Raw genomic sequence first — 24,758 nt, forward strand, 5'->3', positions numbered from 1 at the left:
CTGGCTGTCAGTGCTTAATTCCAGATTTTTTTTGTCTGGATTTTCATCCTTCAGGAGTCTCAGCCTCTTTCTTGTCTCTCTTGCCCTGTGTGTTTGTTCCTTTCTCCTATATTCACTGAGAATTTTATGAGTAACATCTGTACACCTGCTTATTCATAATTCATGCAGTTCTCCAATCACCCAATCATGTGGCCACAGTGCAACGCATATATCATGCAGATACAGGTAAGGAGCTTCAGTTAATGTTCACATCAAACATCAGACACGGGGAAAAATGTGATCTCAGTGACTTTGACCCTGGCAGGATTTTTTGTATTGCTGAAACTGCTGATCCCCTGGGATTTTTATGCACAACAGTCTATAGACATTACTCAGAATGTTGAGAAACACAAAAAAAAAAAACCATCCAGCAAGTGGCATGTCTGCAGACGGAAACACCTTGTTGATGAGAGAGGTCAGAGGAGAATGGCCAGACTTGTTGGAGCTGATAGAAAGGCTATGGTAGCTCAGAAAACCACTCTTTACAACTGTGGTGAGCAGAAAAAGCATCTCAGAATGGACAACACATCCAGCTTTGAGGTGGATGGGCTACAACAGCAGAAGACCATGTCGGGTTCCACTCCTGCTAACCAAGAACAGAAATCTGAGGCTGCAGTGGGCACCAGAACTGGACAGTTGAAGACTAGAAAAACGTAGCCTGGTCTGATAAATCAGATTTCTGCTGAGGCATGCAAATGGAAGGGTCAGAATTCGGCATCAACAGCATTAATCTATGGACCCAACCTGCCTTATGTCAATAGTCCTGGTTGATGGTGGTCCGATAATGGTGTGGTGTTTCTTGGCACAGTTTGGGCCCCACAATACCAGTCAATTATGGTTTGAATGGTTTGAATCTGAGTATTGTTGCTGACCATGTGCATTCCTTCATGGCCACAATTTACCTTCTTCTAATAGCTATTTCCAGCATAATAATGCACCATGTCGCAAAGCTAATGTTTTCTGACAGTGGTTTCATTAATATGACAATGAGTTCAGTGAACTTCAGTGGCCTCCCGTCACCTTAGTAGAACACCTTTGGGTTGTGGTAGAACAGGAAATTGTTAGCATGAATTTGCAGCTGGCAAATCTGCAGAAATTATGTGATGCAATCATCAACATTTCCCAGAATCCCAAAGGAATGCTTGCAACATTTTGTGGAATCCATGACATGAGGACCTGAGGCTGTTTTTAGAGCAAAGGGAGTTGCTACCCAGTATTAGTCTGGTGTTCCTCATAAAGTTTTCAGTGAGTGTATGTGAGAATGTTGTACTTGGATTTGCCTCTTGTGTGTTTGTGTAGTCGGTCCTCTTTCCAGATCTTCATGATGGAGAGGAGGTAATGTGGCTCAGGTCCTAATTGTTTGGTCGCACCTATAAGTTGCCCAACGTCCTCCCAGATCAAATTGTTCTTATACGTTTACAATTTGTCTATAAAGTTATCATCCTGATTGTCCATACTGTAAAGCTACTATGCTGCTTTGCACACACAACATATATTGCAAGTCCGTCTGTCCAGGAAGAGAGATCCCTCAGGTGCTTCCATTTTTTCCCGTTAAATGGTTGAGTTGATGAGTTTTATCTTATCCAATTCAAGGGTGTAAGGACAGAGGGTGGCGTATGCTTTACAGATTGTAAAGGATACGCCACCCATGCGCCATACGCCAGCATACGATTGTAAAGCCTGCGCTTTACAATCAGTACTGGTTGAAATAATTGGCAACCCTGAGTTTTAATTACAGATTTTAGAATATCTTCAGAAATAAATGCAAATTAACCAATTTTGTATCATCAAAATATATTACTAAAATGTCCAAGGTTACCGAACAAAAAAAACAAAACAAAAAAACAAAAAAAAATCATAATAATAAAATAATACAAACACAAACTGACCTGAGCCTGGGGTCTCTGTCTCTGACACCCTGTTGTGCCAGCTGTCCTGGTCCAGGATCAGTGAGTCAGCAGGCCACATTGGGCCCTCAGACTGAGGTGAGCGCAAAGGGGATCTGGCAGTAAAATGTCCGCTGTTGGAGTTCCTTTGCAGTTTATTGGCCAAACTAAGGCTGGACTCAGACCTCTCCAGCCCACTGGTGGAGCCAGAAAGGGTGTCAGCCTGAGATTTGTTGCTGGTACTCAGACTGTCATCCTCCTGCATGCTGATGTTACCCTGAGGTTCTGTCTCCATCCCTGCCGTCATCAATATCATAGCATCTGCAAAATAAATATAGTATCCACATTTAACTTTTTTGCATTATGAGAATGTGGTTCAAACCCAGAGAACCGCATTACACTATATTTCTATATTGTAATGGAGGTGTACCTGTGAAAGAAGCAGGGACGAAGGTGAGGAGGATCTGCTGGGGGCTGATGTACTTGGCATAGCATCTCCACTGTGGCATAGAGCAGCTGCTCTCCGCCAGCAAGGGCTCTTCATTCACAAGGTCTGCATTACTGAAACTCTACCAAGGAGACAGAGAGGAAACATGTTTATTACTGTGGTTGTAAACACATATTAAAAGAGTAGCACATAAACATGTAGCTCCTGCAGACTTCCAATGGAAAACTATATGGAAAATCTTATTTTAACATTCAAAGAACCATTGGCTTATATTAGATACATGCCCTTATTTTTGATTTCCCGTTTTATAAATATGTTTGATAATATCTTAGTTAGAAACCTCCCTGTTTTTTGATGTTTTTATTTACTGTTGATGCTAACTCAACACTTTCTCCATGTTTACCTTTCTCATTTAAAATTCAATATAATGTCTATTTCTGCAGCACAAAGTCAGTCAGTACCGACTTAGTGCTGCAGATGTTTAACAAAATCTTTCAGGGCTCAAAGGGCATGATACTGCCCTTTTCCAGGTAGGCTTTTAATTTGAAAAATCATCAGGGAGTGTTCAGTGTCATTGACAGTAGCTCAACAACACCCGAAAAATGGCAGAGTAGTACCAAGTGTAATTTTTTATACGGAGTGTAAAATAAATGAAAGCAGTGGAGTGTTGAGTATGGAATGACTCTGTTGTCATACTGATGGAATTAGCGCTGTGAAAATTTACTTTACAAAATTCCTCGTGTCATCCATTAAAGACAGTTAATTTTTCCCCTCCACAATGTTTTTACCCCGATTTTATTAGCCTCTGGCCTTTATTTGTTAGGGCTGACTATTATTTCAATTAATGCTTTTATTAGGGAATTGATATACTAATCAACACGTTTTACCATACAATGGCTGATACACAAGCTAAGACAAACAAAATTCACAAGCCAGATAAAACAGACCTTTCTAACCAGTTTTCTGAAATTCTAGGCAGAGAACACAAGGCTAAAATAATTCTCCATCATAGGAGGGCTCTCTGAAAATTCTTCCCTGACCCTTAAATCTAATGATAACCACAACACTGAACCTTTAACGTTGTTTTTTTAGCCACACCATAAACCTAATTTGACTTCTGATCTTAACATAAATCCATATCTTTAGACGGTATTCAGGCCAATATGAAGATATTCAATAGGACAGATGGTTTATTTGTAATATGATATTAGACACAGCTCTCACTGTCAAGAATACGAGTGGGAAAACAAAAATACACATACACCAAGCCCTTGGTAATGAAAGCATATGGTAAAAATGTGTTGCCATGTGGGCCTGACTGCCTACTGCAATGTAAATATGTATACAGTATAATCATGACTATATAGTACTGTACTGATATAGTACTGTGTGTAGTATTTATGAAAAAAACTTACAACATGTATTACTCACTTAGTAGTATGGCTTAAAACTTGAGTTTGCATTAAGGTTTTTTTGTGAACAGGATTACCTGTAAGGTGCTGGTAGATCCCATCACCTCTTTGCTGCTGCCAGTGGTGTGGACTGATGTCACAGTGTCTTGTCTGTCCGGAGGCTTGACACACACCTCTGACAAAATACAAAACATTGGAGGCATAAATTGTGATAGATTAGAAGAGACAGCCTCATCAGGGAAGCTCTTTCTGTATCTGGAAAATCTGGACACCATAAGATATATGTCATCACCTTAAAGCCCGGTAGGCCTGATAATGGGGAAGTAAACCTTTCACAAAGTCACACACATTAGTTAGAGGAACAGCTGAGATGAGATGCAGACACGTGTACTGACCTTTAATAACAGGTAAGGAGAAAGGAGCAACATGGCCATCGCGCTCTCGCTCTAAGATGTGTTGCATGAAGGCAGCATGGTCGCTGTCACCTAATGGGATCTCTCTGTCACTGAGCTCGTGCTCCAGGCTGCTACGGAAGAGGCTGAGCAGGAGCTCGTTGGGCAGACAGGGGGAGCTGTGAATCTGCTCCTCATTCTCCACTGCTGAGGACAAAAAGGAGAAGACTCACATGACAACAAGGAACACTCGTTTTATTTTTGTAAAAAAGAAATGATAAAGTACTTCCTAGTATTCCTTGACGTTCCCAGATTTAATCATCCCTGTGTGTTTTTTTATTTCATTGTAAAGTGCTATTGAGAAAGTATTTATTTCATGATCAATGTGTATTATTTTCATTGCTGTAATAAACTTTGCAGATGAACTGTATGAGTATAGTACCTGTACTGAACGTGAGGAAGAAGAGTTCAACCTGCTGGCATTTTGGAAGTAGCTGAATGAGGTCAAACTGAAAAGGAACCATGTGAATGCTGTCCTCAGAGGCTGGAGCTTCTCCTGTAAACACAGAAGAAAACCCATTCACAAAGCCTTTCAAATAGAGCAATACACAGATTTTACATTACACAGAATGCACAATTTGACAAAGCCAGTAGCAGCAGGGGACAAGTACTGGTAAACTTGATAAATCATCAGTTATTTCCAATTGCTTCCATTCTGCTGTTTTTCAGTTTCAGTTAAGCTACAGTTAATAAACCTCAACACTTCCTGCACAGATGCTCCACATTAAACTCCAACTTCATTAAACTTCAAGTGGCTAAAATATTCATATTATTCAGTAATAAAAAATGTTGATAATCCTCCCTTTGCTGGTAGTCTCAAAAACTGTATTAGGGAATAACAAATTTTTTTGTGACAGAAGAGAAAGAGAAACACAGTAGGATTGTGGAAACTTAAATTAACTGAATTTATCATGTGAACTTTTTCAGTACAAGTAATTCCTCCTGTATTCAATGTTTTTCACCTGGCCTTTATAAGTGACCTGACTTTGTTTGTTTGTGTTGGCCATGCTCATGACTTGTATTTGAGTCTCAATTTTTTAAATACTAGGCTTTTGTTGAGAATGTATCATTTTTACTGTATTACAGGAGTGTTGTGCCCCTCTATAATTCTCAATTTAATGGAGTGAATAATAGACAGAAATACTGTTTTTATTCACTAATTATGTTTGACCATAGATGGTTTTCCTCATCTACATGTATGTACTGGATATGTTTTGGTAATTGGTAATATGATTTATGTGGGTTGTGTATGACCACTCAGTAGAGATAATCAGCTATTTTCTTTTTACATGTATATTACATAATCCAATTTACAAATGATATGTGATGTGTCATCACACTTGTCCATTTACAAAGTTGCACCCTCAAGACTGTCCGGTCCAAGCAGACTTGAACTGGAAACAGGACAGAAGTGTGCGGGTACTTTTTCATCATGTTTATGCATCTTATTGTTACCTAGTGCCTGCAAAGAATGCTTGAATGTGCATGTGTGTGCATGATAATTTTCTCACATTAAAAGTGAAGAAGAAAGGGGCATCATATCCTGTGAGACACTTAAAGGCTTTTAATGTAAAGCATATGTGCAAAAGTGTTGTGTTACACTGACAGTAGCTGAACCGCACTCCAAAAATGGCAAACTGGAAGCAAGTAAATGTGAGTCAATGTGAACTGTGTTTCTAATAGAAAGAGCAGAGTAGTGGTAGGTATGACATTGACACTGTTGTTGTACTGATTGGAAAAGTGTTGTGGAAATTGAAATTATACTGAATTGACCAAGACGACAGGTACATTTTGAGTTTGCATTAACCAAGGAACAGGGAACAAAGACTGTCTCTAGTATGAGCCTGTTTTAAATAAAGGCCTGGTTCTCTCTGCAGTTGTTTTCTTATACATTATACTACCAAACAGTAATCAAGTAGTCAAATTTAGCTTCACTTCGAATAACTTCCACAGTTAAATGCTTCTAACATATTAATGCATTAGAAATAATAATCCAAAATTGTAACACAGAATAGTCACACTCATACTCAACACTTCCAGGGGGCATTTTTATGCATAATGAGTTCTTTTACTTTTGATACATCAGGTACATTTTGCAAATGGTAATTGCACATATTTACTTAATTAAATGTAACTCAACTTATATTTCAAGGAAAGATTTTTACTTGTAAAGAAGTATTTATACAGTGTGGTATTGCTGATTTTACTTGAGTAAGGGATCTACATATTTCCTTCACAACTGCTGGCTATCATTTCAAAAGGTCCAGTCTGTACAGTTTCAAGGTTACAATGTATGAAATGTGATTTTCTAAAAAGTAGAGTATTGTATTACCTCTCACATCCTTGAGTGCAGCTGGTAGTGGGCAAACCTGGTCCTTATTCTGACACAATTGGCTCAAATACTCAAAGGTCATCATGGTGGACATACAGGTCAGATCTCTTGGGAAGATCTATAATAACACAGTAGGTCATTATTAAACACAATCTAATGCTTTGTAAATAAAAAATAACCTTACATACAGATAACCTGTTGTGACAACACAACAATAAACTTTTTTGCATGCACAGAGATTTACACTAGGGCCCCCAGATTGTGGACAGACAATCACTGTGGGACTAGCTGCAGTATTAGCTAGTTATACACACTGCTTGAGGGATTTCCTGGTATTTGAGGCCCTGGAAGTGGCGATGCTGGTCCATGCAGTTCATCACTGTTCCACTCTGTGGTTCTACCCAGCACTCTGTCACAAGGTTCAGCTCTGTGTCCATGTCTACAGCCTCCACTTCGGTGTCGTTGTCATCATCAGTGGAGAAGCTGGAGTTCAATGAGGGACAAAAGACAGCAAGGTTAACAAATTTGGCCATCAGAGCTGAACCAAACCTGCATGAAATGTCTTGCAATGAAATGTGTTTCAAGTCCATTAGGACTTGTTCAACTCTTTATTGAGTTCAGTCACAATACAAAGTCAATGCATACTCGGTGCCAGCAGTCGTCAAGGTCGGTCAGTGTGAATGCAGAGCTTTCAGTAAATGTAGTGTTTGGTTGAAATGAAAACCTGCTGGTTCGGGTTCTGCTGGGACTATGGCACTATCTGACAGTAGTATCAAGAGCAACACCCGGGCACACAGCAATGCATAACCTCACTCCAGACCTCTGAATCACAGCCCATATCTTTGATTTGTCTAGTGAATCAAATAGATCTGATATTGTACTTGAACTAGCATATTTCTTTGAATTTTTTAATATTTGTTTGAAGAATGTTAATTGCTTCAAGCAACTGCTGCCACAGGGTTGATATATCACTCACTACTGACATTTGAGGTTAAAAGCCAACACAATAACACCCCGTCCCAAACAGAAATTCAGCAAACACAATGTAAGGCTGAGTGAAAGAAGAGAAACCAAATAGTAACTCATTCTTATTATCAGGCTGAGGCTTATCTTTAAAAAATAAGGTGTTCTATACAGATGATTATTGCTAGTCTTACCTGTCCTTAGTAGAGGTAGAGTGAGGTGGAAACAGGATATACTGAACAATACAAGAGTGACACTCTCTGTCCATGTCTCCTGATATCCCCTGAGGATTGAAATTAAATTCAGCTGAAACTTATTAGAACCACTAGTAATACCAAACATAAATGTGTAACCATGACAGTACTGAAGATGAAACCAACCAAATGGTGCAAATGGTAAACTTCAACATTCAGTGTTCTAAGAGATTTGATATCCTGCTGTTCTTTACCTTCATTGGCAGCTCAATCACCATGTTTACGATGCCCTCTCCACTGGCAGCAAAGTGAAAGCCTTCTGATATGCGGATGCTACATAGGCATGAAGAGAGCTTTTCAGGAAACAATTTCCACAAAATGTCATGTCAAACAGCTATTAATTTGCACTAAAAAAATAAGAAACCTAAGGTCACATTTGCCAACAAACAAATAATTTTTTCTGTAATTTTTTTGCTAAGGATTTATTGTATGTACTGTTAAACTGTTTATTTAAGTTTGTTGCCATGCATAACTGAATGATTGTGTTTATAATGTTGAATGTAATAGACTGCTTTAAGACACTAGTTTATTACAACAAAACTGTGCTCCATCTTAGTTCATCATCCGCTCAAGTGATGAACACAACATCCCTGTGATTAAACAAATACTGTAAATTATCAAGTCATAAAAAAATATTTTCGTAATGAGCGTGGGGGATTAATTCAGTAGTCACACAGCCTGAGGAAAGAAACTGTTCCAAAGTCTGGTATTACGGGAGCGTATACTTCTGTATCACTTGCCAGACAGCAGCAGGGTGGACAGGCTGTGGCTGGGGAGGGTACTGTCTTTTAGTATCATTTGGGCTCTGCACAGGCCCCTCACCTTACCGATATCACTGATGCTCGGTAGATGAGTACTGATGATGTTCTGGGCGGTTTTAATCACCCGCTGTGATTAAAATCATGCCAGTTTGTGAAGTTTCAAGTTAGGATGCTTTCTATTAGTCCTGTGTAAAAGTTAACAAGAACTTGGAACGGGAATTTAGCCTTCTCCGGTGTTGAGCACTAGACTGGAGGAGGTGTTACTGCCAATCCGAACAGCCTAGGGTCTGTTTGCGAGGAACTCCAATATCCAACCCCAGAGTGTGGTACTCAAGCCCAGAGTGCTAAGTTTGACAATCAGTTTCATGGGGGTAATTGTATTGAATGCTGAGCTGAAATCAACAAACAGCATTCTGATGAAGGTGCTGTTATTTTCAAGGTGTGTGAAGAATGAGTGAAGGGCAGTGGAGATGGCATCCTCTGTGGATCTGTTGGTTCCGGACGCAAACTGGTGAGGGTTCTGGCTGGCTGAGATGTTGTCTTTCATGTACTGGAGATCCAGCTTCTAAAAGCAGTTCATCAGAATGGGGGTGATTGCCAGATAGCAGTAGTCATGGTGACTAGACACCACCAGGTTTCACTGTCAGTTTGATACACTGCGGTATAATTCTCTCTCCTGTTCGTCTCCTTACATACACCCTTCTGTTACTGCCATAAATCTCACTTGGATTCATCAGTAAATAGGACTCCTTTCCAGTCGTCCACTACCAAATGCTGGTATTTTTTAGCCCACCTTAAGCGTTTGACCTCGTTTCCCCTCATGAGAAGTGGGTTAGAACTGCTACTCGTGCTCCATGACCACTACAAAACAGCCTTCCTTTGACAGTAATTTTGCTGATTGGAGTCTTGCATTCTTTATACAGCAAAATTTTGTATCTTTGATGAAGTTGCTTTTCTATCTCTCAGGGAACTGAGCTTGATGTATTGATCTTCTGATGGTTTGGTCACTTGGTCTGCCTGATCATGCTTTAGATAAAACTGATCTGGTCTCTCCAAAGCATTTTAGAGTTTTATCCACTCTCCTGTACTTCTTAGGTACAGGGACGATGGTGGCTATCTTGAAACAGGTGGGAACACTCTCCTGTGACAGTGATATGTTAAAAATGTCAGCAATATCACCAGCTAGCTGATTGGCACATATTTTTAGTATACAGCCAAGGATGTTATCAGGCCCAGCAGCTTTACTCATATTCAGTCTAGGCAGGATTCTTCTGCCATTCACTGTGGATACTGACAGTGGTCCTCTAGAGGCAGAGTAGACTGTACAGCTAACTCTTTGTTGAGGCAATCAAAGTGAGCATAAAAAGTATTAAGCTCATCTGGCAACATGGCCTCACACAGGGTGGGGGTGCTCCTGCTTTTGTAGCCTGTGATGTTATCCTTGGTGCTGTTGGTTTTGAGACCTCCGTCCGGTCCATCTGCTGATGTCTCCGCTTTGCCTCCTTGATGCCAGCTTTCAGACTTTCAGACTCTGGCAGTGGTGTATGCTTCCTTGTCACCTGACTGAAAGGTAGCTTTTTGGCTTTGGATAGAGCCCTAAGCTCTCCATTAGTCCAGGCTTTCTGGTTGGGGAATGATTTTATAGTCTTTTTGATCACCACATCATCAACACATTTGCTGATGTATGATGTCACCGATGATATATATTCCTCAAGATCGATGTGGTTTTCCTGGTTAGTAGCAGCTCTGAATATTTCACACATTCGTTTTTTGAATTTGAATCTGGAGAAACAGCAATAACAAACAAACTGGTATTATGCTGCAGTATGAATCCTTCTCCACAAAGATGCAAACCAGAGGGTATAGTATGTCTCTGAAGAATGCAGTAGTACTTCTCCTTGGTTAGGGTGTAGTCATTTTGGTGCAGGTGTCCAGCTCCAGAGTAGGCAAAACAACCCCAGACTTGAATTTCCCACCAACCATGTTTCACTGTCGGTTTGATACACTTTTATTCTCTCTCCCGTTCCCCCTGTTCCTCTCTTCTTGAGTTGCTTTTCAATCTCTCAGGTCACTAAGCTTAATGTATTGATCTTCTGATGGTGTGTTCACTTTTGGTCTGCCTGATCATGTTTTGGATACTACTGATCCAGTTTCCGTGAAGTGTTTTAGAGTTTCATGCACTACCCCCTTAGAAACCTTTGTCTAGCCATTATTTCAAGCTGAGAAAGCCCCTCATTGCTTAGAAGAACAATTTGACTTCTGCACTTTCACTTATTTCTGATGCCATTTTTCCCACGATAACAATGCTAGTTAGTAAGCAATGATCTGCTGGAAACTTGAGGCACAGGTTATTTGTAGGTGAACACTGGCTGCAATTCAAGTTACTTGAATGAGTTTCTGATGAGTGGATTAAATCAACCCGAGTGTTTTCTGAATACATGCTTCAATGGCCCTGACCCTTTGTAGAAATGCTTTAAGTCGGTCAATGCCCCAAATTTACATTAAATTTGATTGCCGACCTAGAAATAGTGCAGAATCTTATATATTTCTTCTTCATTTTACATTATATACCTTCTTGTGTTTTTAAATGTTTCTGAACCCCAGCCTACCCTCATTGATATAAATGGGGTGGACAAAATAAATGAAACACCTGTCTATATAATGCAATACAATTCAACAGCACCACAAACTCCAGCCTCCAAAATGACCATAAAGTTGATTAAACACTTCTCTAAAAGAGTTTAAACTGTCACATTTTTGTGTAAAATCCTAATTTTCATCATTTTTTAGAATGATTCAGAAAATGGAACAAAAGGTAAAACTTTCTCACATTGAAAAGCAAATTTGTTCATTTTCTGAACAAACTTACTACAAAGTACTACTTGAATATGGAAACAACTAAATTAACACATCATAAGACAAATAAATTGTGTGAACTCACTCAGACAACATGGACAGGATGTGAGCAACAGCCTGCATGGCCACAGCCGGTCCTTGGCTGCTCTGCACGGCCCACACCCAGCGCTGGTGCAAGAAGTAACGGGATAGAGAGGCCAGGGTGGAGGAGGCTGTCCGGTTGGCTGCCATGCTGAGGGGCATGGCACTGTTAGAGGGCTGCAGAAAGTTCTCCATGTTTAAAATGAAGGGAGTCCTGAAGTCCAATGGCAACTTCTCATATCTATAAAGCATCCACAGTTCATTTCATTACAATTTGTTCAGCTGGCAACCTCCTTGTTATCACCAGCAAATTAAAGAATAGACAGTAATGACAAAGCACAAACTTTGACGATGTGCCAAATGTCTTGTACAGCCTGGCTATTTATTTGGTTACATGTTGTGCAGTTATGATGACCTGCTATCATATGCACTCACCTTATGAGCAGCTTCTCCAGAGGCTTATTGAGGATGACCACACAAGGTCTGTCTGACAAAGCAGGTTTGGGAGCAGGGATGGAGGGAGATTTGGATGGAGATGGATGGCCAACAATTTTCCTCTTGGTCTTGGGGGTTGCCTCTTTGTTCTGGACACGATGAGGGAAGCGAAGTTTGAGGATTTGCTCTCGCAGCTCATCCACAATCTGATGACAAACATAAATGCCATGATGCGTTACTAGGTGTTTGAGCCTGGAGGGACAAAATTATGTATGTACATAAATTTTAAAGAGCATATATAGTTAAATGCATCTTATTAGGAGTGTCAAGGATCACTCCTGGAAACAGCAGTTTGACAAAGTAATCTTAACTCAAAGTGCACTTGCTAACTTTTCCGGGGGCTTTCAACTGCATCTCCTCTCATGATTTTCATCAGCAGATGGAATACATGCTGACAGTCTTCTCTACTAAAGACTGTGAAAGCCCCAGAAAAATCTAGTAAGTCACCCTTGAGTTAAATTCTAATTTTATTTTAATCTCACAACATGTATGTCTGCTGTGTATTACTTTCTACACTTGTGTTTAAAAAACTATTGTCAAATATCTACTAAACAAGAAAATATTTAGCCTGTGAAGCACACTAAATACAAACATACTGCAACCAACAAAGCAGCAACAGCCTGTAGTAACATTTTAGTAACATCCTACAGTACAATTAAATACAATACATCACCATCAAAAACTACAACATGACCCATAGGGTGGCAACAACAACTTACTGAAACAGTCTACAGCAAACACTGAACATTACCATGTTCTCAAAGGTAGGATCTGCTGCAGAGACATGTGTTTGTACAAGTGTTCCTGATACTATATTCACTCGCAGTACCTTGTTTCTAACATGGGCTGGTGTACCAATAGGGAAGCCAAGACGCAGCACCATGCAGGGTGTCTTGGAGATGAGACGGACCAGGTAGAAGGATGTGGGAGGCTGGTCAGATGAACTATGGAGACAAAACTAATTGAATCTAACCTTCTTTCAGTAACTGAATTATTTTTCCAACATGAATTTCCCATTTTACAGAACAAAAGGTGCTGTGACCTTAGGCAGTGGTACCCAACCTTTTTGGCTTGTGATCCCTTTTAACAAGTTATCTACAGTATTTGCAACATCTTGGCCTTAGCCGTACTGTGGACATGAGTTGTGAGCATTTCAACAAAAGAATAATTTTGCCTTAACCGATTATTGGATTTTAATGATATTTAAACAGCCAAGGAAATGAAAATATCTAGTACTTCACAAGAAAGAAGGAAACTTTTGAATAATCTCTTGTCACAAAATATCATACCAACACATTTTTCTTTCTTATCCCTTCAGATTAATCTTAAAATCTCTAGACTGGTAGCGACTCCCAGGTTAGGAACCACTGACCTATAGGCTGTGTTTCACCCTGATGAGAACATAGTTTTGTGGGAAACTTTTCCAGTTTAGGGGGGTTTATTTTGTACATGAAATGATCCAAAAAAAATGGTGGCATTTTTGTTGTCTCACCTGTATATGAGTTTAACATAGGAGTAACCCTCCACCAACACAAAACTGCTCCAGTCCCTCAGCAGTGATGTGAGGGCAGAGTGGGAGATACGGCACTGAATGGTGCTGTAACGTCCATTGTTTCCAGCTGTGTGCAGGTGTTTGGGGACAGGCCTGAAGTGACAAAGTTATTAATTTAATGAAGGACTGAAAGACGAAAAAAAAAAAAAAACAGAGCCAAACATATATGACAGATATCAAGCTAAACACAAAGAGTCTGTACGGTATGTAGAAAGCTTTTTAAAGATTATTACTTGATACACCTGTATGGACGTACATCAACACAACCACTTTCTTTTATCTTTATCCTTTTTAAAAATCCCTCGTCCATGTTGTCTAATTGGGAGCAGTGAAGCTGTTACCTATGGTCCAGGCTTTGCAAATACCCTTTAAATAGTAAAACAAAACTAAATATTTCTCACATGTCATGTTCAAGGATTATGGCAATGCGATGCATGTGCAGCCATCTCTGCCAGAAGTTGGCGTCCATGGAGAGGATGGGCTTCCAGTAGGAAGCAAATTGAGACTGAGGGGAGTCTTTGGATCCACTGTGCTGCAAGGACAGGACCTGAAAACAGAGATTATTCAGTTGAAGGAGGTATGCAAATAGAAGAAAAGCAGAGAGAATACAAGGATTTTAGGCCCAACTTCATCAACAATAATGGAGAAATCCAGATTAGTAGTGTGGAATACACAATGGTTGTCATTCAGTTAACTACTGTAATTACAGCTTTTTGGTGTTTAAAACATAAGGATGACATTATTCATTGTTTTTCTTATTTTCAACAAGTCATATGAAAACACCAAAAGCAACAGTGTATTGGTCTATCCCTCTGTACTCTCTGACTTCTCTACCCTGTCTGTAGCTTTCAACTCCAAACCCACTAGTTCCTACTGAAGACGTAAATCTTTAAAAAAAAAAAAAAAAACCTCACAAAGATAGTTAGATTTTTAACAAAGCTCAGGTATTTCCTAATGCAGCTGGACACTGTAGTTTTTAATCAAACAAACAGTAGGATAGAGCATATGTTGGGAACAATTATTATATCAGCAGCAGTCAAGTTAATTTGGTGCTCTACTGAGTATTTGGGGCAGCAGGACGGTGTATGTGGGACTGAGTCAAAATAAACTACAGTGTGTGTGTTAATGTTAATGAAGGAACATGTTTCCCAGTGCAACAGTGTGGCTCGTTTATGCGTTTTAAGAGCTTTTGGACAACAAGGGAGCTCTGTGGCACAGAGGAATAACATATATCAGGCTTCCATACACAAAATACCTGTTAGTAGGAGGCAATCAGTGTTGGTTTGAGTCTGAACAAGATATTTATTGACAATAAGAAAAATATTTAATATCACCAGATGTATCCTTTAATATCAATTACTTTCTAATCAGGAAATTAGTAGGACGCGGAAAGGTTAGCTAACGGTCTTTGTCGTAGATTTACAAACCTCCAACAAAGGGGTTCCTCTCTTCCACTTTTTGAGTTGGAACATGGATTACAGATAACACATCTTCTTGACCAGTTTTTGTGACAATCTGTAAAGCTATTTTTAAGACTACAATAACAACAGCAAAATCTGACACCTTGCTACTGCAACCTATTGATTTACAGTCCAATTTGTGGCCATTTTGGTGACATGAGAAGGCTAAATAAACCTGAAGTGGCATTTGCTTTAGGACCATTTCTGGTAAATTATCCACTTTTTTCCATATACAGCTTAAAGCCATTATTTGTAGTATTCCATACTTTGGTACCTCCTATTGGTAGTACCAAAAAAGATGTGCTGACAACAATTTACATTGCCATATTCAGTACATAGTAGTTTGAATGAAAAACAATCATTAACTAGAAAAAAGACATAATGATTTCATAAAAAAAACTATTCAGGTAATGGTACACTGAAGTGGAGTGGAGTTCCCTTGGGACCTAGACCTGACTGTCTAGGTCCCATGTTCTCAACATACTGAGCAGTAAAGGTCTGCACATTACCGGAGTAGTAGAGCCAGGGGGGATGTAGAACAGAGGAACTCCGTTTTTGGTGCTTTCAGGAATCATGTAGTTCTCAGGAATTGAATTAAATGCCTGGAGGTGCACCAACATCTGATCAGTCTGGTTGATGCTGGAAAGACACACATTAGTTAGTAAACGTGTAGTTTGTGTGTTTCCCCTGTACCTAACAACAGTATTACACCTCTACTGAAATATGATTTTTTTTTTTTAGGAGAGGAGAGGAGAGGAAAGGAGGAGAGAGGAGGAGAGGTGGAGAGAGGAGGAGAGAGGGCTCTGTCTTATCGTTTTAGAAACTAATGTTCTATTATTTTGTGCTAGGGACGTTTCATATCCAGGTCAAGTCACACACCTGTGAGTAAAGCATATAAATGAGAAACTTTACACTTACGTGATAATGACAGCACAACAATTATAACAACAAGCACCAGGTAGATGTCAACAATGAAACAAACAACGCCAATCACAGATTCATGATTATCATTTGCAGAAAACTAAAGATTTCAGCAAATGCATTCATTGGATAGGAATGCGCAAGGAAACACATATAATAAACACATATAAAAAACATTTGGAAAATCTGTCTTGATACAAAGATAGTAGGTATTCCACATGCACCAATTGTTTTCTTCTTCCCGGAAGAGGGGCACCATGACGCACGCAAGCTGTCAGTCTCAAAGACAAGTGACAAATTCCCTAGAAATGACATTAACATTAAATATTATAGGGATAGGATTCCCTTAAAGAAACGTCTTAAATTTAGTTATTTTATCATTGAAATTGCCTTTACATTTAAGTAAATTAGCACTGTTAGATAATACAACAGTCCTGATCCAAGTTAATTATGGAAAAAAAAAGACAGTTAAAAATGAATAATTACAAGAGTGAATAACAGCTACCTAGCCCCTAGCTAACACCCATTGAATGTGAACGGTCACTCAGTGGATGAAATGGGTGACAGATAAACTAACTGCTTGTTTGTCAATTCACGTTTGAATTTTCAGATGAGTTTAAAAGACTGGTTAATCAAAAGAAGAAAGAGAAGTGATAGCAGTGGTGTTGAGGAGGAGGTTATTCATATGGGCTGTTATTGATATAATACATTTTTTGGTCAATAAATATCAATAATTGTTTTAAGGATTACGCTTTTATTATGTCCAATAAAAGTGTATTTTTATAAATCTTGAGACACCTCATATGTAAGATAACAGACCTTTCCCCTGCTCATTACTGTGCACAGATGTACATTATGTGCTTAGGCCTCAAGAAGCCTTCTGGTGCCAGCAGATATATAAAAAACCTCTCGGCAGGCCACGCTTTGCGAGCGCACAAAGCGCATGTGCTTCAGCTCTACTACTACAACTCCATCCAAAGGGTAACAGACAATACATCAGTTATTAGACAATACATCCAGGATTTAAAAAAAAACCTGTAAAAAAAAATGTATTATTATTATTATAATTATTATTATTTTATGTTCTACAGGTTGGAGAAAATCAGCACAATCTCCATTTTTTTTTCTTTATTTACAGGAAATAACATTTTCTTCCTCCAGACACGGATGTTGTACCTCTGTAGTGTGTTCCAGAAGCGACGGATGACGGAAGTGCGGTACGGGCTAGTGATTGGTTTCCTCTGTGTGCAGCTGATGTCATGCAGGATGTCATAGCTTCCCTCCATCGTCACCTCCACCCTTGTGGTTCTCTTGGCAAGGTCCAGTGGCCAGGAGGCGGTTGCCAGGTACTCGATATGCATGTTGTGTTTCCATAACAGCACAAGCTTCACCTCCAGCTGAGTACCACCTTAAGAAATAAGGAGCTTCATTCTCAACAAAGATAAAAGTTCAAACACTGCATTATCTTGCTGAGCTATTTGCTCTTGGACTTTTCAAATATCTGAGACTTTGCTAAAGACAGATTTTTACCTTTGGTAAGGCTGATCTCTCTGATAGTGTAGCCCTCTCTCAGTCGCACAGACACTACGCTGATTAAATGAGCATGGACTTCTTTTTCTGTGTGCTTCTTCCTCCTCATGACCAGGGCGGGGTTACCACTGGCTGACACTAGGTGCTCATTGAACAGTTTGTGCTGGGAAACTACAAAACAGTAAAGTAGTTAGTAGACCTTTTTATTTTCATCATCATCATTAGTACCAATTAAAAAAACATGTCTTGTGTGGTTTTTTACCTAGAACATAATGTCAGTGAAGCCTACAAGAAAGATAATGAAAATGTCCTAAAAAATAAATCCAACAGGAATACAATTTACAAAAAAATCTAATTTCACAAGAGCTTTATCCTAAAAGTAGCAAATTTCAACAGTAAGCTCCCCTTATGGGATAGTGGAGGTAAAGTTACAAATTCAGTTCAATTAATCTAAATAGGCCATATTTAACAACATAAAAGGATTAAATTTCAAATTTCAAATCAAAATAATGGATATTATTAGTAATCAATTGCCATTAATGGCAATGGTAATTAATACCTAGGTATTAGGTAGCAATGTTTAAATAACTACATTTAATTAATCTTAAACATAATTGTTAGGCCCATTATTGTTTATGTTGTACATACATGATATTTGTTTTCCAAACATTGAAATGTACTTTATCTACAGAGGATATAGATTTATTTTGCTTTATAATACACTTTATTCAAATAAAATTGGGTTGTATTTTTTTTTCTACTGTGCTGTTTTATTGGGACACAATTGCCTATTTTGTTGTTTCTGTTTGCATAAATACCAAAATAAAGTTCAAATTTTAAATGCATTTTACCTTTCCAAATAGCTTTACAATAAAATAAGCCAATTAGTAAACACAGCCTTTTTCTCATTACTCATACAGTACCTAACTTTTTTAAAGTTATATCGCACCAAAACTAAATTGAAATTTTTACATTATTTTGCACTAATTTTTGATCAAGGGTGCAAATTTATATGCAGATGCAGTGTGTCAGTCATGTAATAACGTACAGACAGACTAAATTTCAAAACTTATAATATCCGTAGGAGTCTCACCACAGAAGTACTCTGAATTCATTGACTCAGGGGTCTTGAGGAAGGAGTAGGTTAAGAAGGCCTTGTGGTAGGCATTCATCTCCTGGCTATTCAGGTCCACTTCAGGGCAGCTGGGCAGGTATGAGCCAAAGGTAGCTAATGAGATGAACTTCATCAGCTCAACATTGGGGATGTACCCAAAGCTGCAGTCATAGGAGTATGCACCACCAACCTAGAAAAGGACAAACACAATTCAAAGAACAGCAGTCAGACTCCTCACTCTAGAAGCTCCTAAATGTCCCCTCCATTCTGGATCAAGTAAGTGCTATGGGAAGGCAACTGGACTTGCTTGAAGTTCTTGAAGACATTTTGCCTCTCATCCAAATGGCATTTCTTCAGTTCTTTAGCTTCTTCGGTTCTCCAGTTGGTTTGGATGAGAGGAGAAACGTCTTCAAGAACTTCAAGCAATTCCAGCTGCCTTCGCATAGCACTTACAGAATACCATGACCTGGATGACTGAGAATCTTCACAGACATTCTGCATCAAGATTACAGAATCATTTTCATCACAGTATCTTTTTTCTACAACTGCTTTTTGAGTGTAATTATTGAGTATATTGTTATGAATTCTACCCTGATTTTCCTCATATTCAGGATAGTGTTTACATGGAACATTGAACATAGAGTAACCTTGTTATTCATATCCCTGTATGCATGATTCTAACATTATCGTCAACATCTTAGCTTTTCTCTGTCATTTCTGTATCGTCCAAGTTCCAATAGTGTTGAAGATTAACCCACTGCCACAATTGAAACTGCATTTTTGGTGTACAAGCACTTCTTTTCAACAATTCTTAAGATGTCTTAATGTACCAATAAAAATACAAACACAAATACAGCATACATATACAGGAGCAAAATGGACAACATTCTCATGAATATTCTTGACATTTCACTTGAAAAATTAAGCTATATCAGTAACAAACAACACAGTCACTTTTGTAAACATCAAGATGTTATCGTATTTACCTGCACAAAGGAGCAGGCAATGGTTCCACTCCTGAGCTGGTTCAGAAGGGTTTCACACACTGCTACATCAGGAACACTGGTCACTCCATCTGTGATTATGATAATACCTGGAACACACACACACGCGCGCGCACACGCAAACGCACCCGCACACACACACACACACACACACACACACATTGAATTATTAATTCTATCTTCTAATTATGAAGTGTGATTAAGTAACACAATGTGCTTCTATTATGTAAAAGATGAATTTCTCTCAACTCTAATAAACCTTTTACACACTTTACACATTGGATGGTCAGATGTGCGGAAGTTTGAAAGTAAGAAGGGTTTGAACTACTCTCTCAAGCTCTCCATTTTCATTCTTCCAACAATACTGCTACAGCATGAATGTCCTCAAAGACAGATTGTCTGAGAGTGTGAACTGTTAGACAATTCCAGTGAGAAACGTGGCAAGGTGAAAAAAATGACACAGTGGGATCGAGAAAAGCTGCAGATGCAGTGGCTGCCCAGTCAAAGGCCTGGTTGGAGGAGTCTGGAGAGAATTTGATTGGTTCAAAGATGTTCTAGCGAACGATTCAGCAACTCAGCAAGAGAGGGAGTCCTAACTCTTTAGACAAACCTTTCATCGAGAACCTAAATGACTACTCGGGTCCTTAAGGCAAACCTACCTGCACTGGAGTTTGGAGGCAGCAACTGAAGGGCCAGGATGCCTTGGCGTACCATGCTGACAAGACCCATATCAGCTGACACCATGGAAATGCCCTGCTTCCTGTGGGGCTGGTCATCAAGGTTGTTGCCAGGGAAACCTGAGTTTTGGACTGGCTCAACAGACTGAAGGCACAGAAAATTATAAATACATTGGTGTATGTTTTCATTGAAGACTAGACCAGTGAATGGCTTCAAATGACATCAGGCTATTAGTCAAGCAGGGCTTCAGGCACAACTTAACCTACTTGTACATCGATTAAGAAAGGAGGCAGTCTTCTAAGAGTACCTGCCCCCAGTCTGAAAGCAGTAAAATGAATAGTTCGCCCCTATTCATTTTCTATCAAAATGTCAAATCACCTTGTAAGGATTTGTGGGATTCATCAAGATATCAGGATATTAGATAGGTAGCACCAGTCACCATGCCAACTAATCTGAGTTTATTGGATAAGAATCGGTTTGCCTCTGGGGTTATCAAGAGGTCACCTCCCATGACAGTGTGCAGAACATTATGTTTAATTGAATTAGCCCACAACACCTCCAAAAGCTCAAGATGATTTATGTCACTGCAGATTCTGAGGATTTTTCCCTTAGACTCTTTCTTTTTTCCCCATTGGTACCTCGTATTTTCTAAACTCCCTATAAATAAAAGAAAAAAAATAAATGATAAGATGGGAATTATTATATATTTATCTTAATCACAACGAATACAAATTGCATATCCAAAATCAACAATGTGTTAGTGCATCTCTCAACACATTGGCTTCCCAACTCTGTCTGTGGCTCTCAGCTCTAAGCCCACTGGTTCCTACTGAAGACATAAAAAGCTGGTCACTGTAGTCTTTAATCAAACAGACATGCACCGCTTTGGTCCACACTGAAATATATTTTCCACTATAAGATGGAAATTTTGTTCAAACATTCATTGTCAGTTGCACACTGTTGGTGGGATTGAGTCAAAATAAACTACAGTTTGTGTGTTCATGGTGATGAAGGAACGTGTCACCCAATACAACAGTGTGGCTAACTGTGATGTTTTTTTTTTTAATGGTGTTTGGACAACAATGAGAACTATCATTGGGAGGAATAAAATACCATATTTCTCAAGTAAAAACTCCAATCTCCAATAATGGCCGGGGGCTTGGTCAACACGAACAAATACAGAGAGAAACCATCATATATTTTGCTTTAAGAGAATATTTCCAATATATGTACCCAGTATGTTTTACATGGTTCAAACTGGCACAATGGTGGCATCTGATTCATTCATTCTGATCCACTTTGCTTTGTCATCCTTTAATCCTGTCCAGCCGTTGTTGCATATGTTATGTCTGCAAATGTCTCAAAACAAAAGCCCTGTTAAGAAATGAAGGGTTTATGTCCACTGAAATGGTTTACGGTTTTTAATGTGAAATGATTACCCAAAGTGTTGAGTTTGTATTAACAGCGTAATGCAGTAGCTTTAACAGGGCAAACAGGAGAGGATCAAAATGACGCTTCGTACTAAATATGACCAATTATACTTAACAAACAGACAGAATTAGAAATATAAACCTGCCTCTAATACAGCCTGCTCCAAATAAAGGCGCAGTCACTGTCTGAGGAAATACTGTATAGTACATCAGGCTTTGGATACACACACAATACTTAGTTAGTAAATACTAAGTTAGTAGGAGGTATCCATCTTTGGTTTGAGTCTTCACAAGGGATTTGTTGATAGTTATAAAAATGTAGAATATCACCAGCCCTATTCATTAAGATTTTGCTGATGCTGGTCATATAGAAGAGAAAGGATTCATTTTTAAGTGTTTACAATACTTTTGAAAAAAAACAGATATGTTTTGTTTTTTATGATGTCTGTTGTTTCATCATATTTTCTTATCTTCATAAGATGTTTTAAAATACAATGTAAATACTGTTCATGGACACTTGCCTGTTCATGCTGTTGATGTAGGACTTCTGCGATGTTGCTCTCCAATGCTCTAAGCTGCTGATAGATGTGATGCAGGAACTCATCGAGGTCTGTTCTATCAAGCTGACAGCCCTGTACCAAAACCTGCAAGGGGAATCGAAGACTGTAACAATATCTACAGCAGCTTTATGCATCACATGGAAACAAAAACAACATGTATGTATAGGAACCTGCAATCAGAAAAACCTAACATGTATAGAAAATAATCAGAACCTGATGCTGCAGAAATGTAAAGCAAAAAGAGGACTACCCTAAAAGACTATTTCAGGTGATATATTGAATAGCACTTAGGTTAAATTTAGTTTAAGTTCAGTTAAAATACAAAATTTAAATAAGAATACTTGTATTACAGTGGACATCTAAGAACTAGAGTAAAGTAACTATAATACTCCAGGACCCTTTGACATAACTGTTGGTTGTGGTTACAGGTGCACGACACAACAGCTTTCTTGATACTTTCAACCGGAGAGGACAGAAAAACACTGCTTTTCAACTTGGTTTAAAGTTACTCTTTAAGCCATTCATTTTAGATCATTCATTCCAAGGCTGTTGGACCTTTTTAGGACATTAGGATTCTTTTTAAAACACCAGTACAGAAAAACCTGATGATATATAAGCTACTGTCATGAGACCTGATGGGAAGTGAGGCCAATAATTGATGAATATGCCAAGATGGTGATGAAGATCTTAGGCTTAAAAAGCTGATCAGTTCCAGGGACTTTGAATGGCTGAGCCAGACCAGCCAGACACCTCGACAAGGCATGAAAAACTTCATCAAAGATCATCTCTCCTGTGCTGTCATCCTGTAGAACAGAAAACAAAACACACCTTAAATACAGATTAAGAATTCAATTATATACTCAGTAACTGCTGTATGCTGCTGCACAGAGGGTTTTATCGGAGCTTTTTCACTTAAAACAGCTGCCTGCTGCTGGAAATCAAGCTGATGAGAGCTGTGAGGCTAAACCAAAACAGTAAAGAGATGAACTGCAGTGCAATTCTTTGTGCATTCATCACCTTTTTTATTACAAATAGTCATCTGACAAATTGATAATATAAAAATACTGATTAGTGCAGCTTTAAGGAATTGTGACAACGATCTGTAGTGAGATTTTATGCTTGAAAAATAGTGTAATCAGACTAATATCACTAAAGGTGAGTGCCTGAAACGAAAGGTTTCAGGCACTAAAGGTAAAGTGAGGATACTTTCAAAAATAATGCCATGAACAGTTTTTATTCATCAATTAACTCCACACAAGGTCATTAAATGGAAAAAACCTAAATCAAATCAATATTTGCTGTGACCACCTGTAATGGCCGTGTCCAGAGCCAAACAAATGAAGTAGAAATATGTTGATATCCATCCAGCCTCACCACACTCAACATATAAATCCAAAAGAGAGGTTTATGGTTTCACACATTCTCCCACATCATTCCACAGTCTTTGTTAGTTTTTCTTTGCAGTTTTTGAAGTTACATAAAAAAACAGCACCAGTTTGTTTGGTTTAGAATTTAGTTTATTGCTATTCTAAATGAGGAGCGCACATTTGGTTTACAAATGGCTGGGGGTAGAGCCCACTTAAATACATAGGCCCAATAAATGAACTAGACCATGAGCCACATCAGGATTTCTTTAATATTTTAAGCAATATTATTCTTTTGTTTCAATTTTTATATTTTATAGTTTCAAAATGACGGAAAAAGGAAAGGGGCCGAAACAAATGTTTGGGCAGCCTGCATGGTCAGTATTTAGAGGTCTACGAGGTCTATCCACAGATTTTTAATGATGTTTAAGCGGGGGGACTATGAGGGCCATAGCCAAATCTTCAGGTTGCGTCTATCGAGGTAGTCCATTGGGGATTTTGAGTTATGTTTAGGATCATTAACCTATTGTAGAAGCCATCCTCTTCATCTTTTTGTATATATGCACACACACACACACATATATATATATACACACACACACATTCTTCATCTTTTTTTAAATAAGACTATGTGATGTTTGCTACCAGAATTTGCTGGTATTAAATTGAATCCATTCTTCCCTCTACCAGTGAAATACCCCCCATGCCACTGGTTGCAACACAAGCCAAAAGCATGAAATTTTCATGAAATTCTGCACCCTTTTTTCTCCAAACATACCTTTGCTTACTGCAGCAAAAAACTTAAATTTAAATTCATCGGTCCGCAGGACTCTTTTCGAAAATGCATCAAGCCAGTTTAGATGTTCCTTTGCAAACTTCTGATGGTAAATTTTGTGGTGAGGATGCAGGAAAGGTTTTCTTCTGATGACCCTTCCATGAAGATCATATTTGTGCAGGTGTTGCTGCACAGTAGTACTGTGCACCACCACTCCAGAGTCTGCTAAATCTTCCTGAAGGGCTTTTGTAGTCAAACGGGTTTTGATTTTTCTTTCTAGCAATCCTACGAGCAGTTCTCTCAGAAAGTCTTCTTTTGTGAGGTGCTGTAATTTTTGTTTGGTGCTCCTTTCCCTTTTTTCACTCTAAAATTGTAACAAACGAAAATAATA

At 38.8% G+C, this 24,758-nt stretch overlaps 1 protein-coding gene across 11 annotated transcripts in view; it reads right to left on the minus strand.

The window, feature by feature from the left end:
* Window positions 1–24,758, minus strand: part of szt2 (SZT2 subunit of KICSTOR complex) — a 144,545-nt gene that overhangs the window by 110,361 nt on the left and 9,426 nt on the right. For 9 of the 11 annotated variants that reach the window (XM_040129337.1, XM_040129333.1, XM_040129330.1 and 6 more), the window contains exons 4-25: window positions 22,861–23,031; window positions 22,190–22,312; window positions 20,220–20,382; window positions 19,543–19,649; window positions 18,536–18,746; window positions 17,443–17,613; window positions 17,089–17,320; window positions 15,501–15,630; window positions 13,933–14,078; window positions 13,472–13,624; window positions 12,809–12,923; window positions 11,920–12,125; window positions 11,489–11,725; window positions 7,981–8,059; window positions 7,727–7,815; window positions 6,884–7,052; window positions 6,570–6,687; window positions 4,620–4,733; window positions 4,181–4,384; window positions 3,863–3,960; window positions 2,356–2,494; window positions 1,929–2,246 (exon numbers count right to left, since the gene is read on the minus strand). In XM_040129337.1, coding sequence (XP_039985271.1) covers window positions 1,929–2,246; window positions 2,356–2,494; window positions 3,863–3,960; window positions 4,181–4,384; window positions 4,620–4,733; window positions 6,570–6,687; window positions 6,884–7,052; window positions 7,727–7,815; window positions 7,981–8,059; window positions 11,489–11,725; window positions 11,920–12,125; window positions 12,809–12,923; window positions 13,472–13,624; window positions 13,933–14,078; window positions 15,501–15,630; window positions 17,089–17,320; window positions 17,443–17,613; window positions 18,536–18,746; window positions 19,543–19,649; window positions 20,220–20,382; window positions 22,190–22,312; window positions 22,861–23,031 — 3,493 coding nt within the window. The remainder of the gene's footprint in view (window positions 1–1,928; window positions 2,247–2,355; window positions 2,495–3,862; window positions 3,961–4,180; window positions 4,385–4,619; window positions 4,734–6,569; window positions 6,688–6,883; window positions 7,053–7,726; window positions 7,816–7,980; window positions 8,060–11,488; window positions 11,726–11,919; window positions 12,126–12,808; window positions 12,924–13,471; window positions 13,625–13,932; window positions 14,079–15,500; window positions 15,631–17,088; window positions 17,321–17,442; window positions 17,614–18,535; window positions 18,747–19,542; window positions 19,650–20,219; window positions 20,383–22,189; window positions 22,313–22,860; window positions 23,032–24,758) is intronic. The other 2 variants (XM_040129338.1, XM_040129328.1) reach the window with 1 other exon arrangement.

This window comes from Xiphias gladius, chromosome 6 (assembly GCF_016859285.1).
Source record: "Xiphias gladius isolate SHS-SW01 ecotype Sanya breed wild chromosome 6, ASM1685928v1, whole genome shotgun sequence".
NCBI lineage: Eukaryota > Metazoa > Chordata > Actinopteri > Istiophoriformes > Xiphiidae > Xiphias > Xiphias gladius.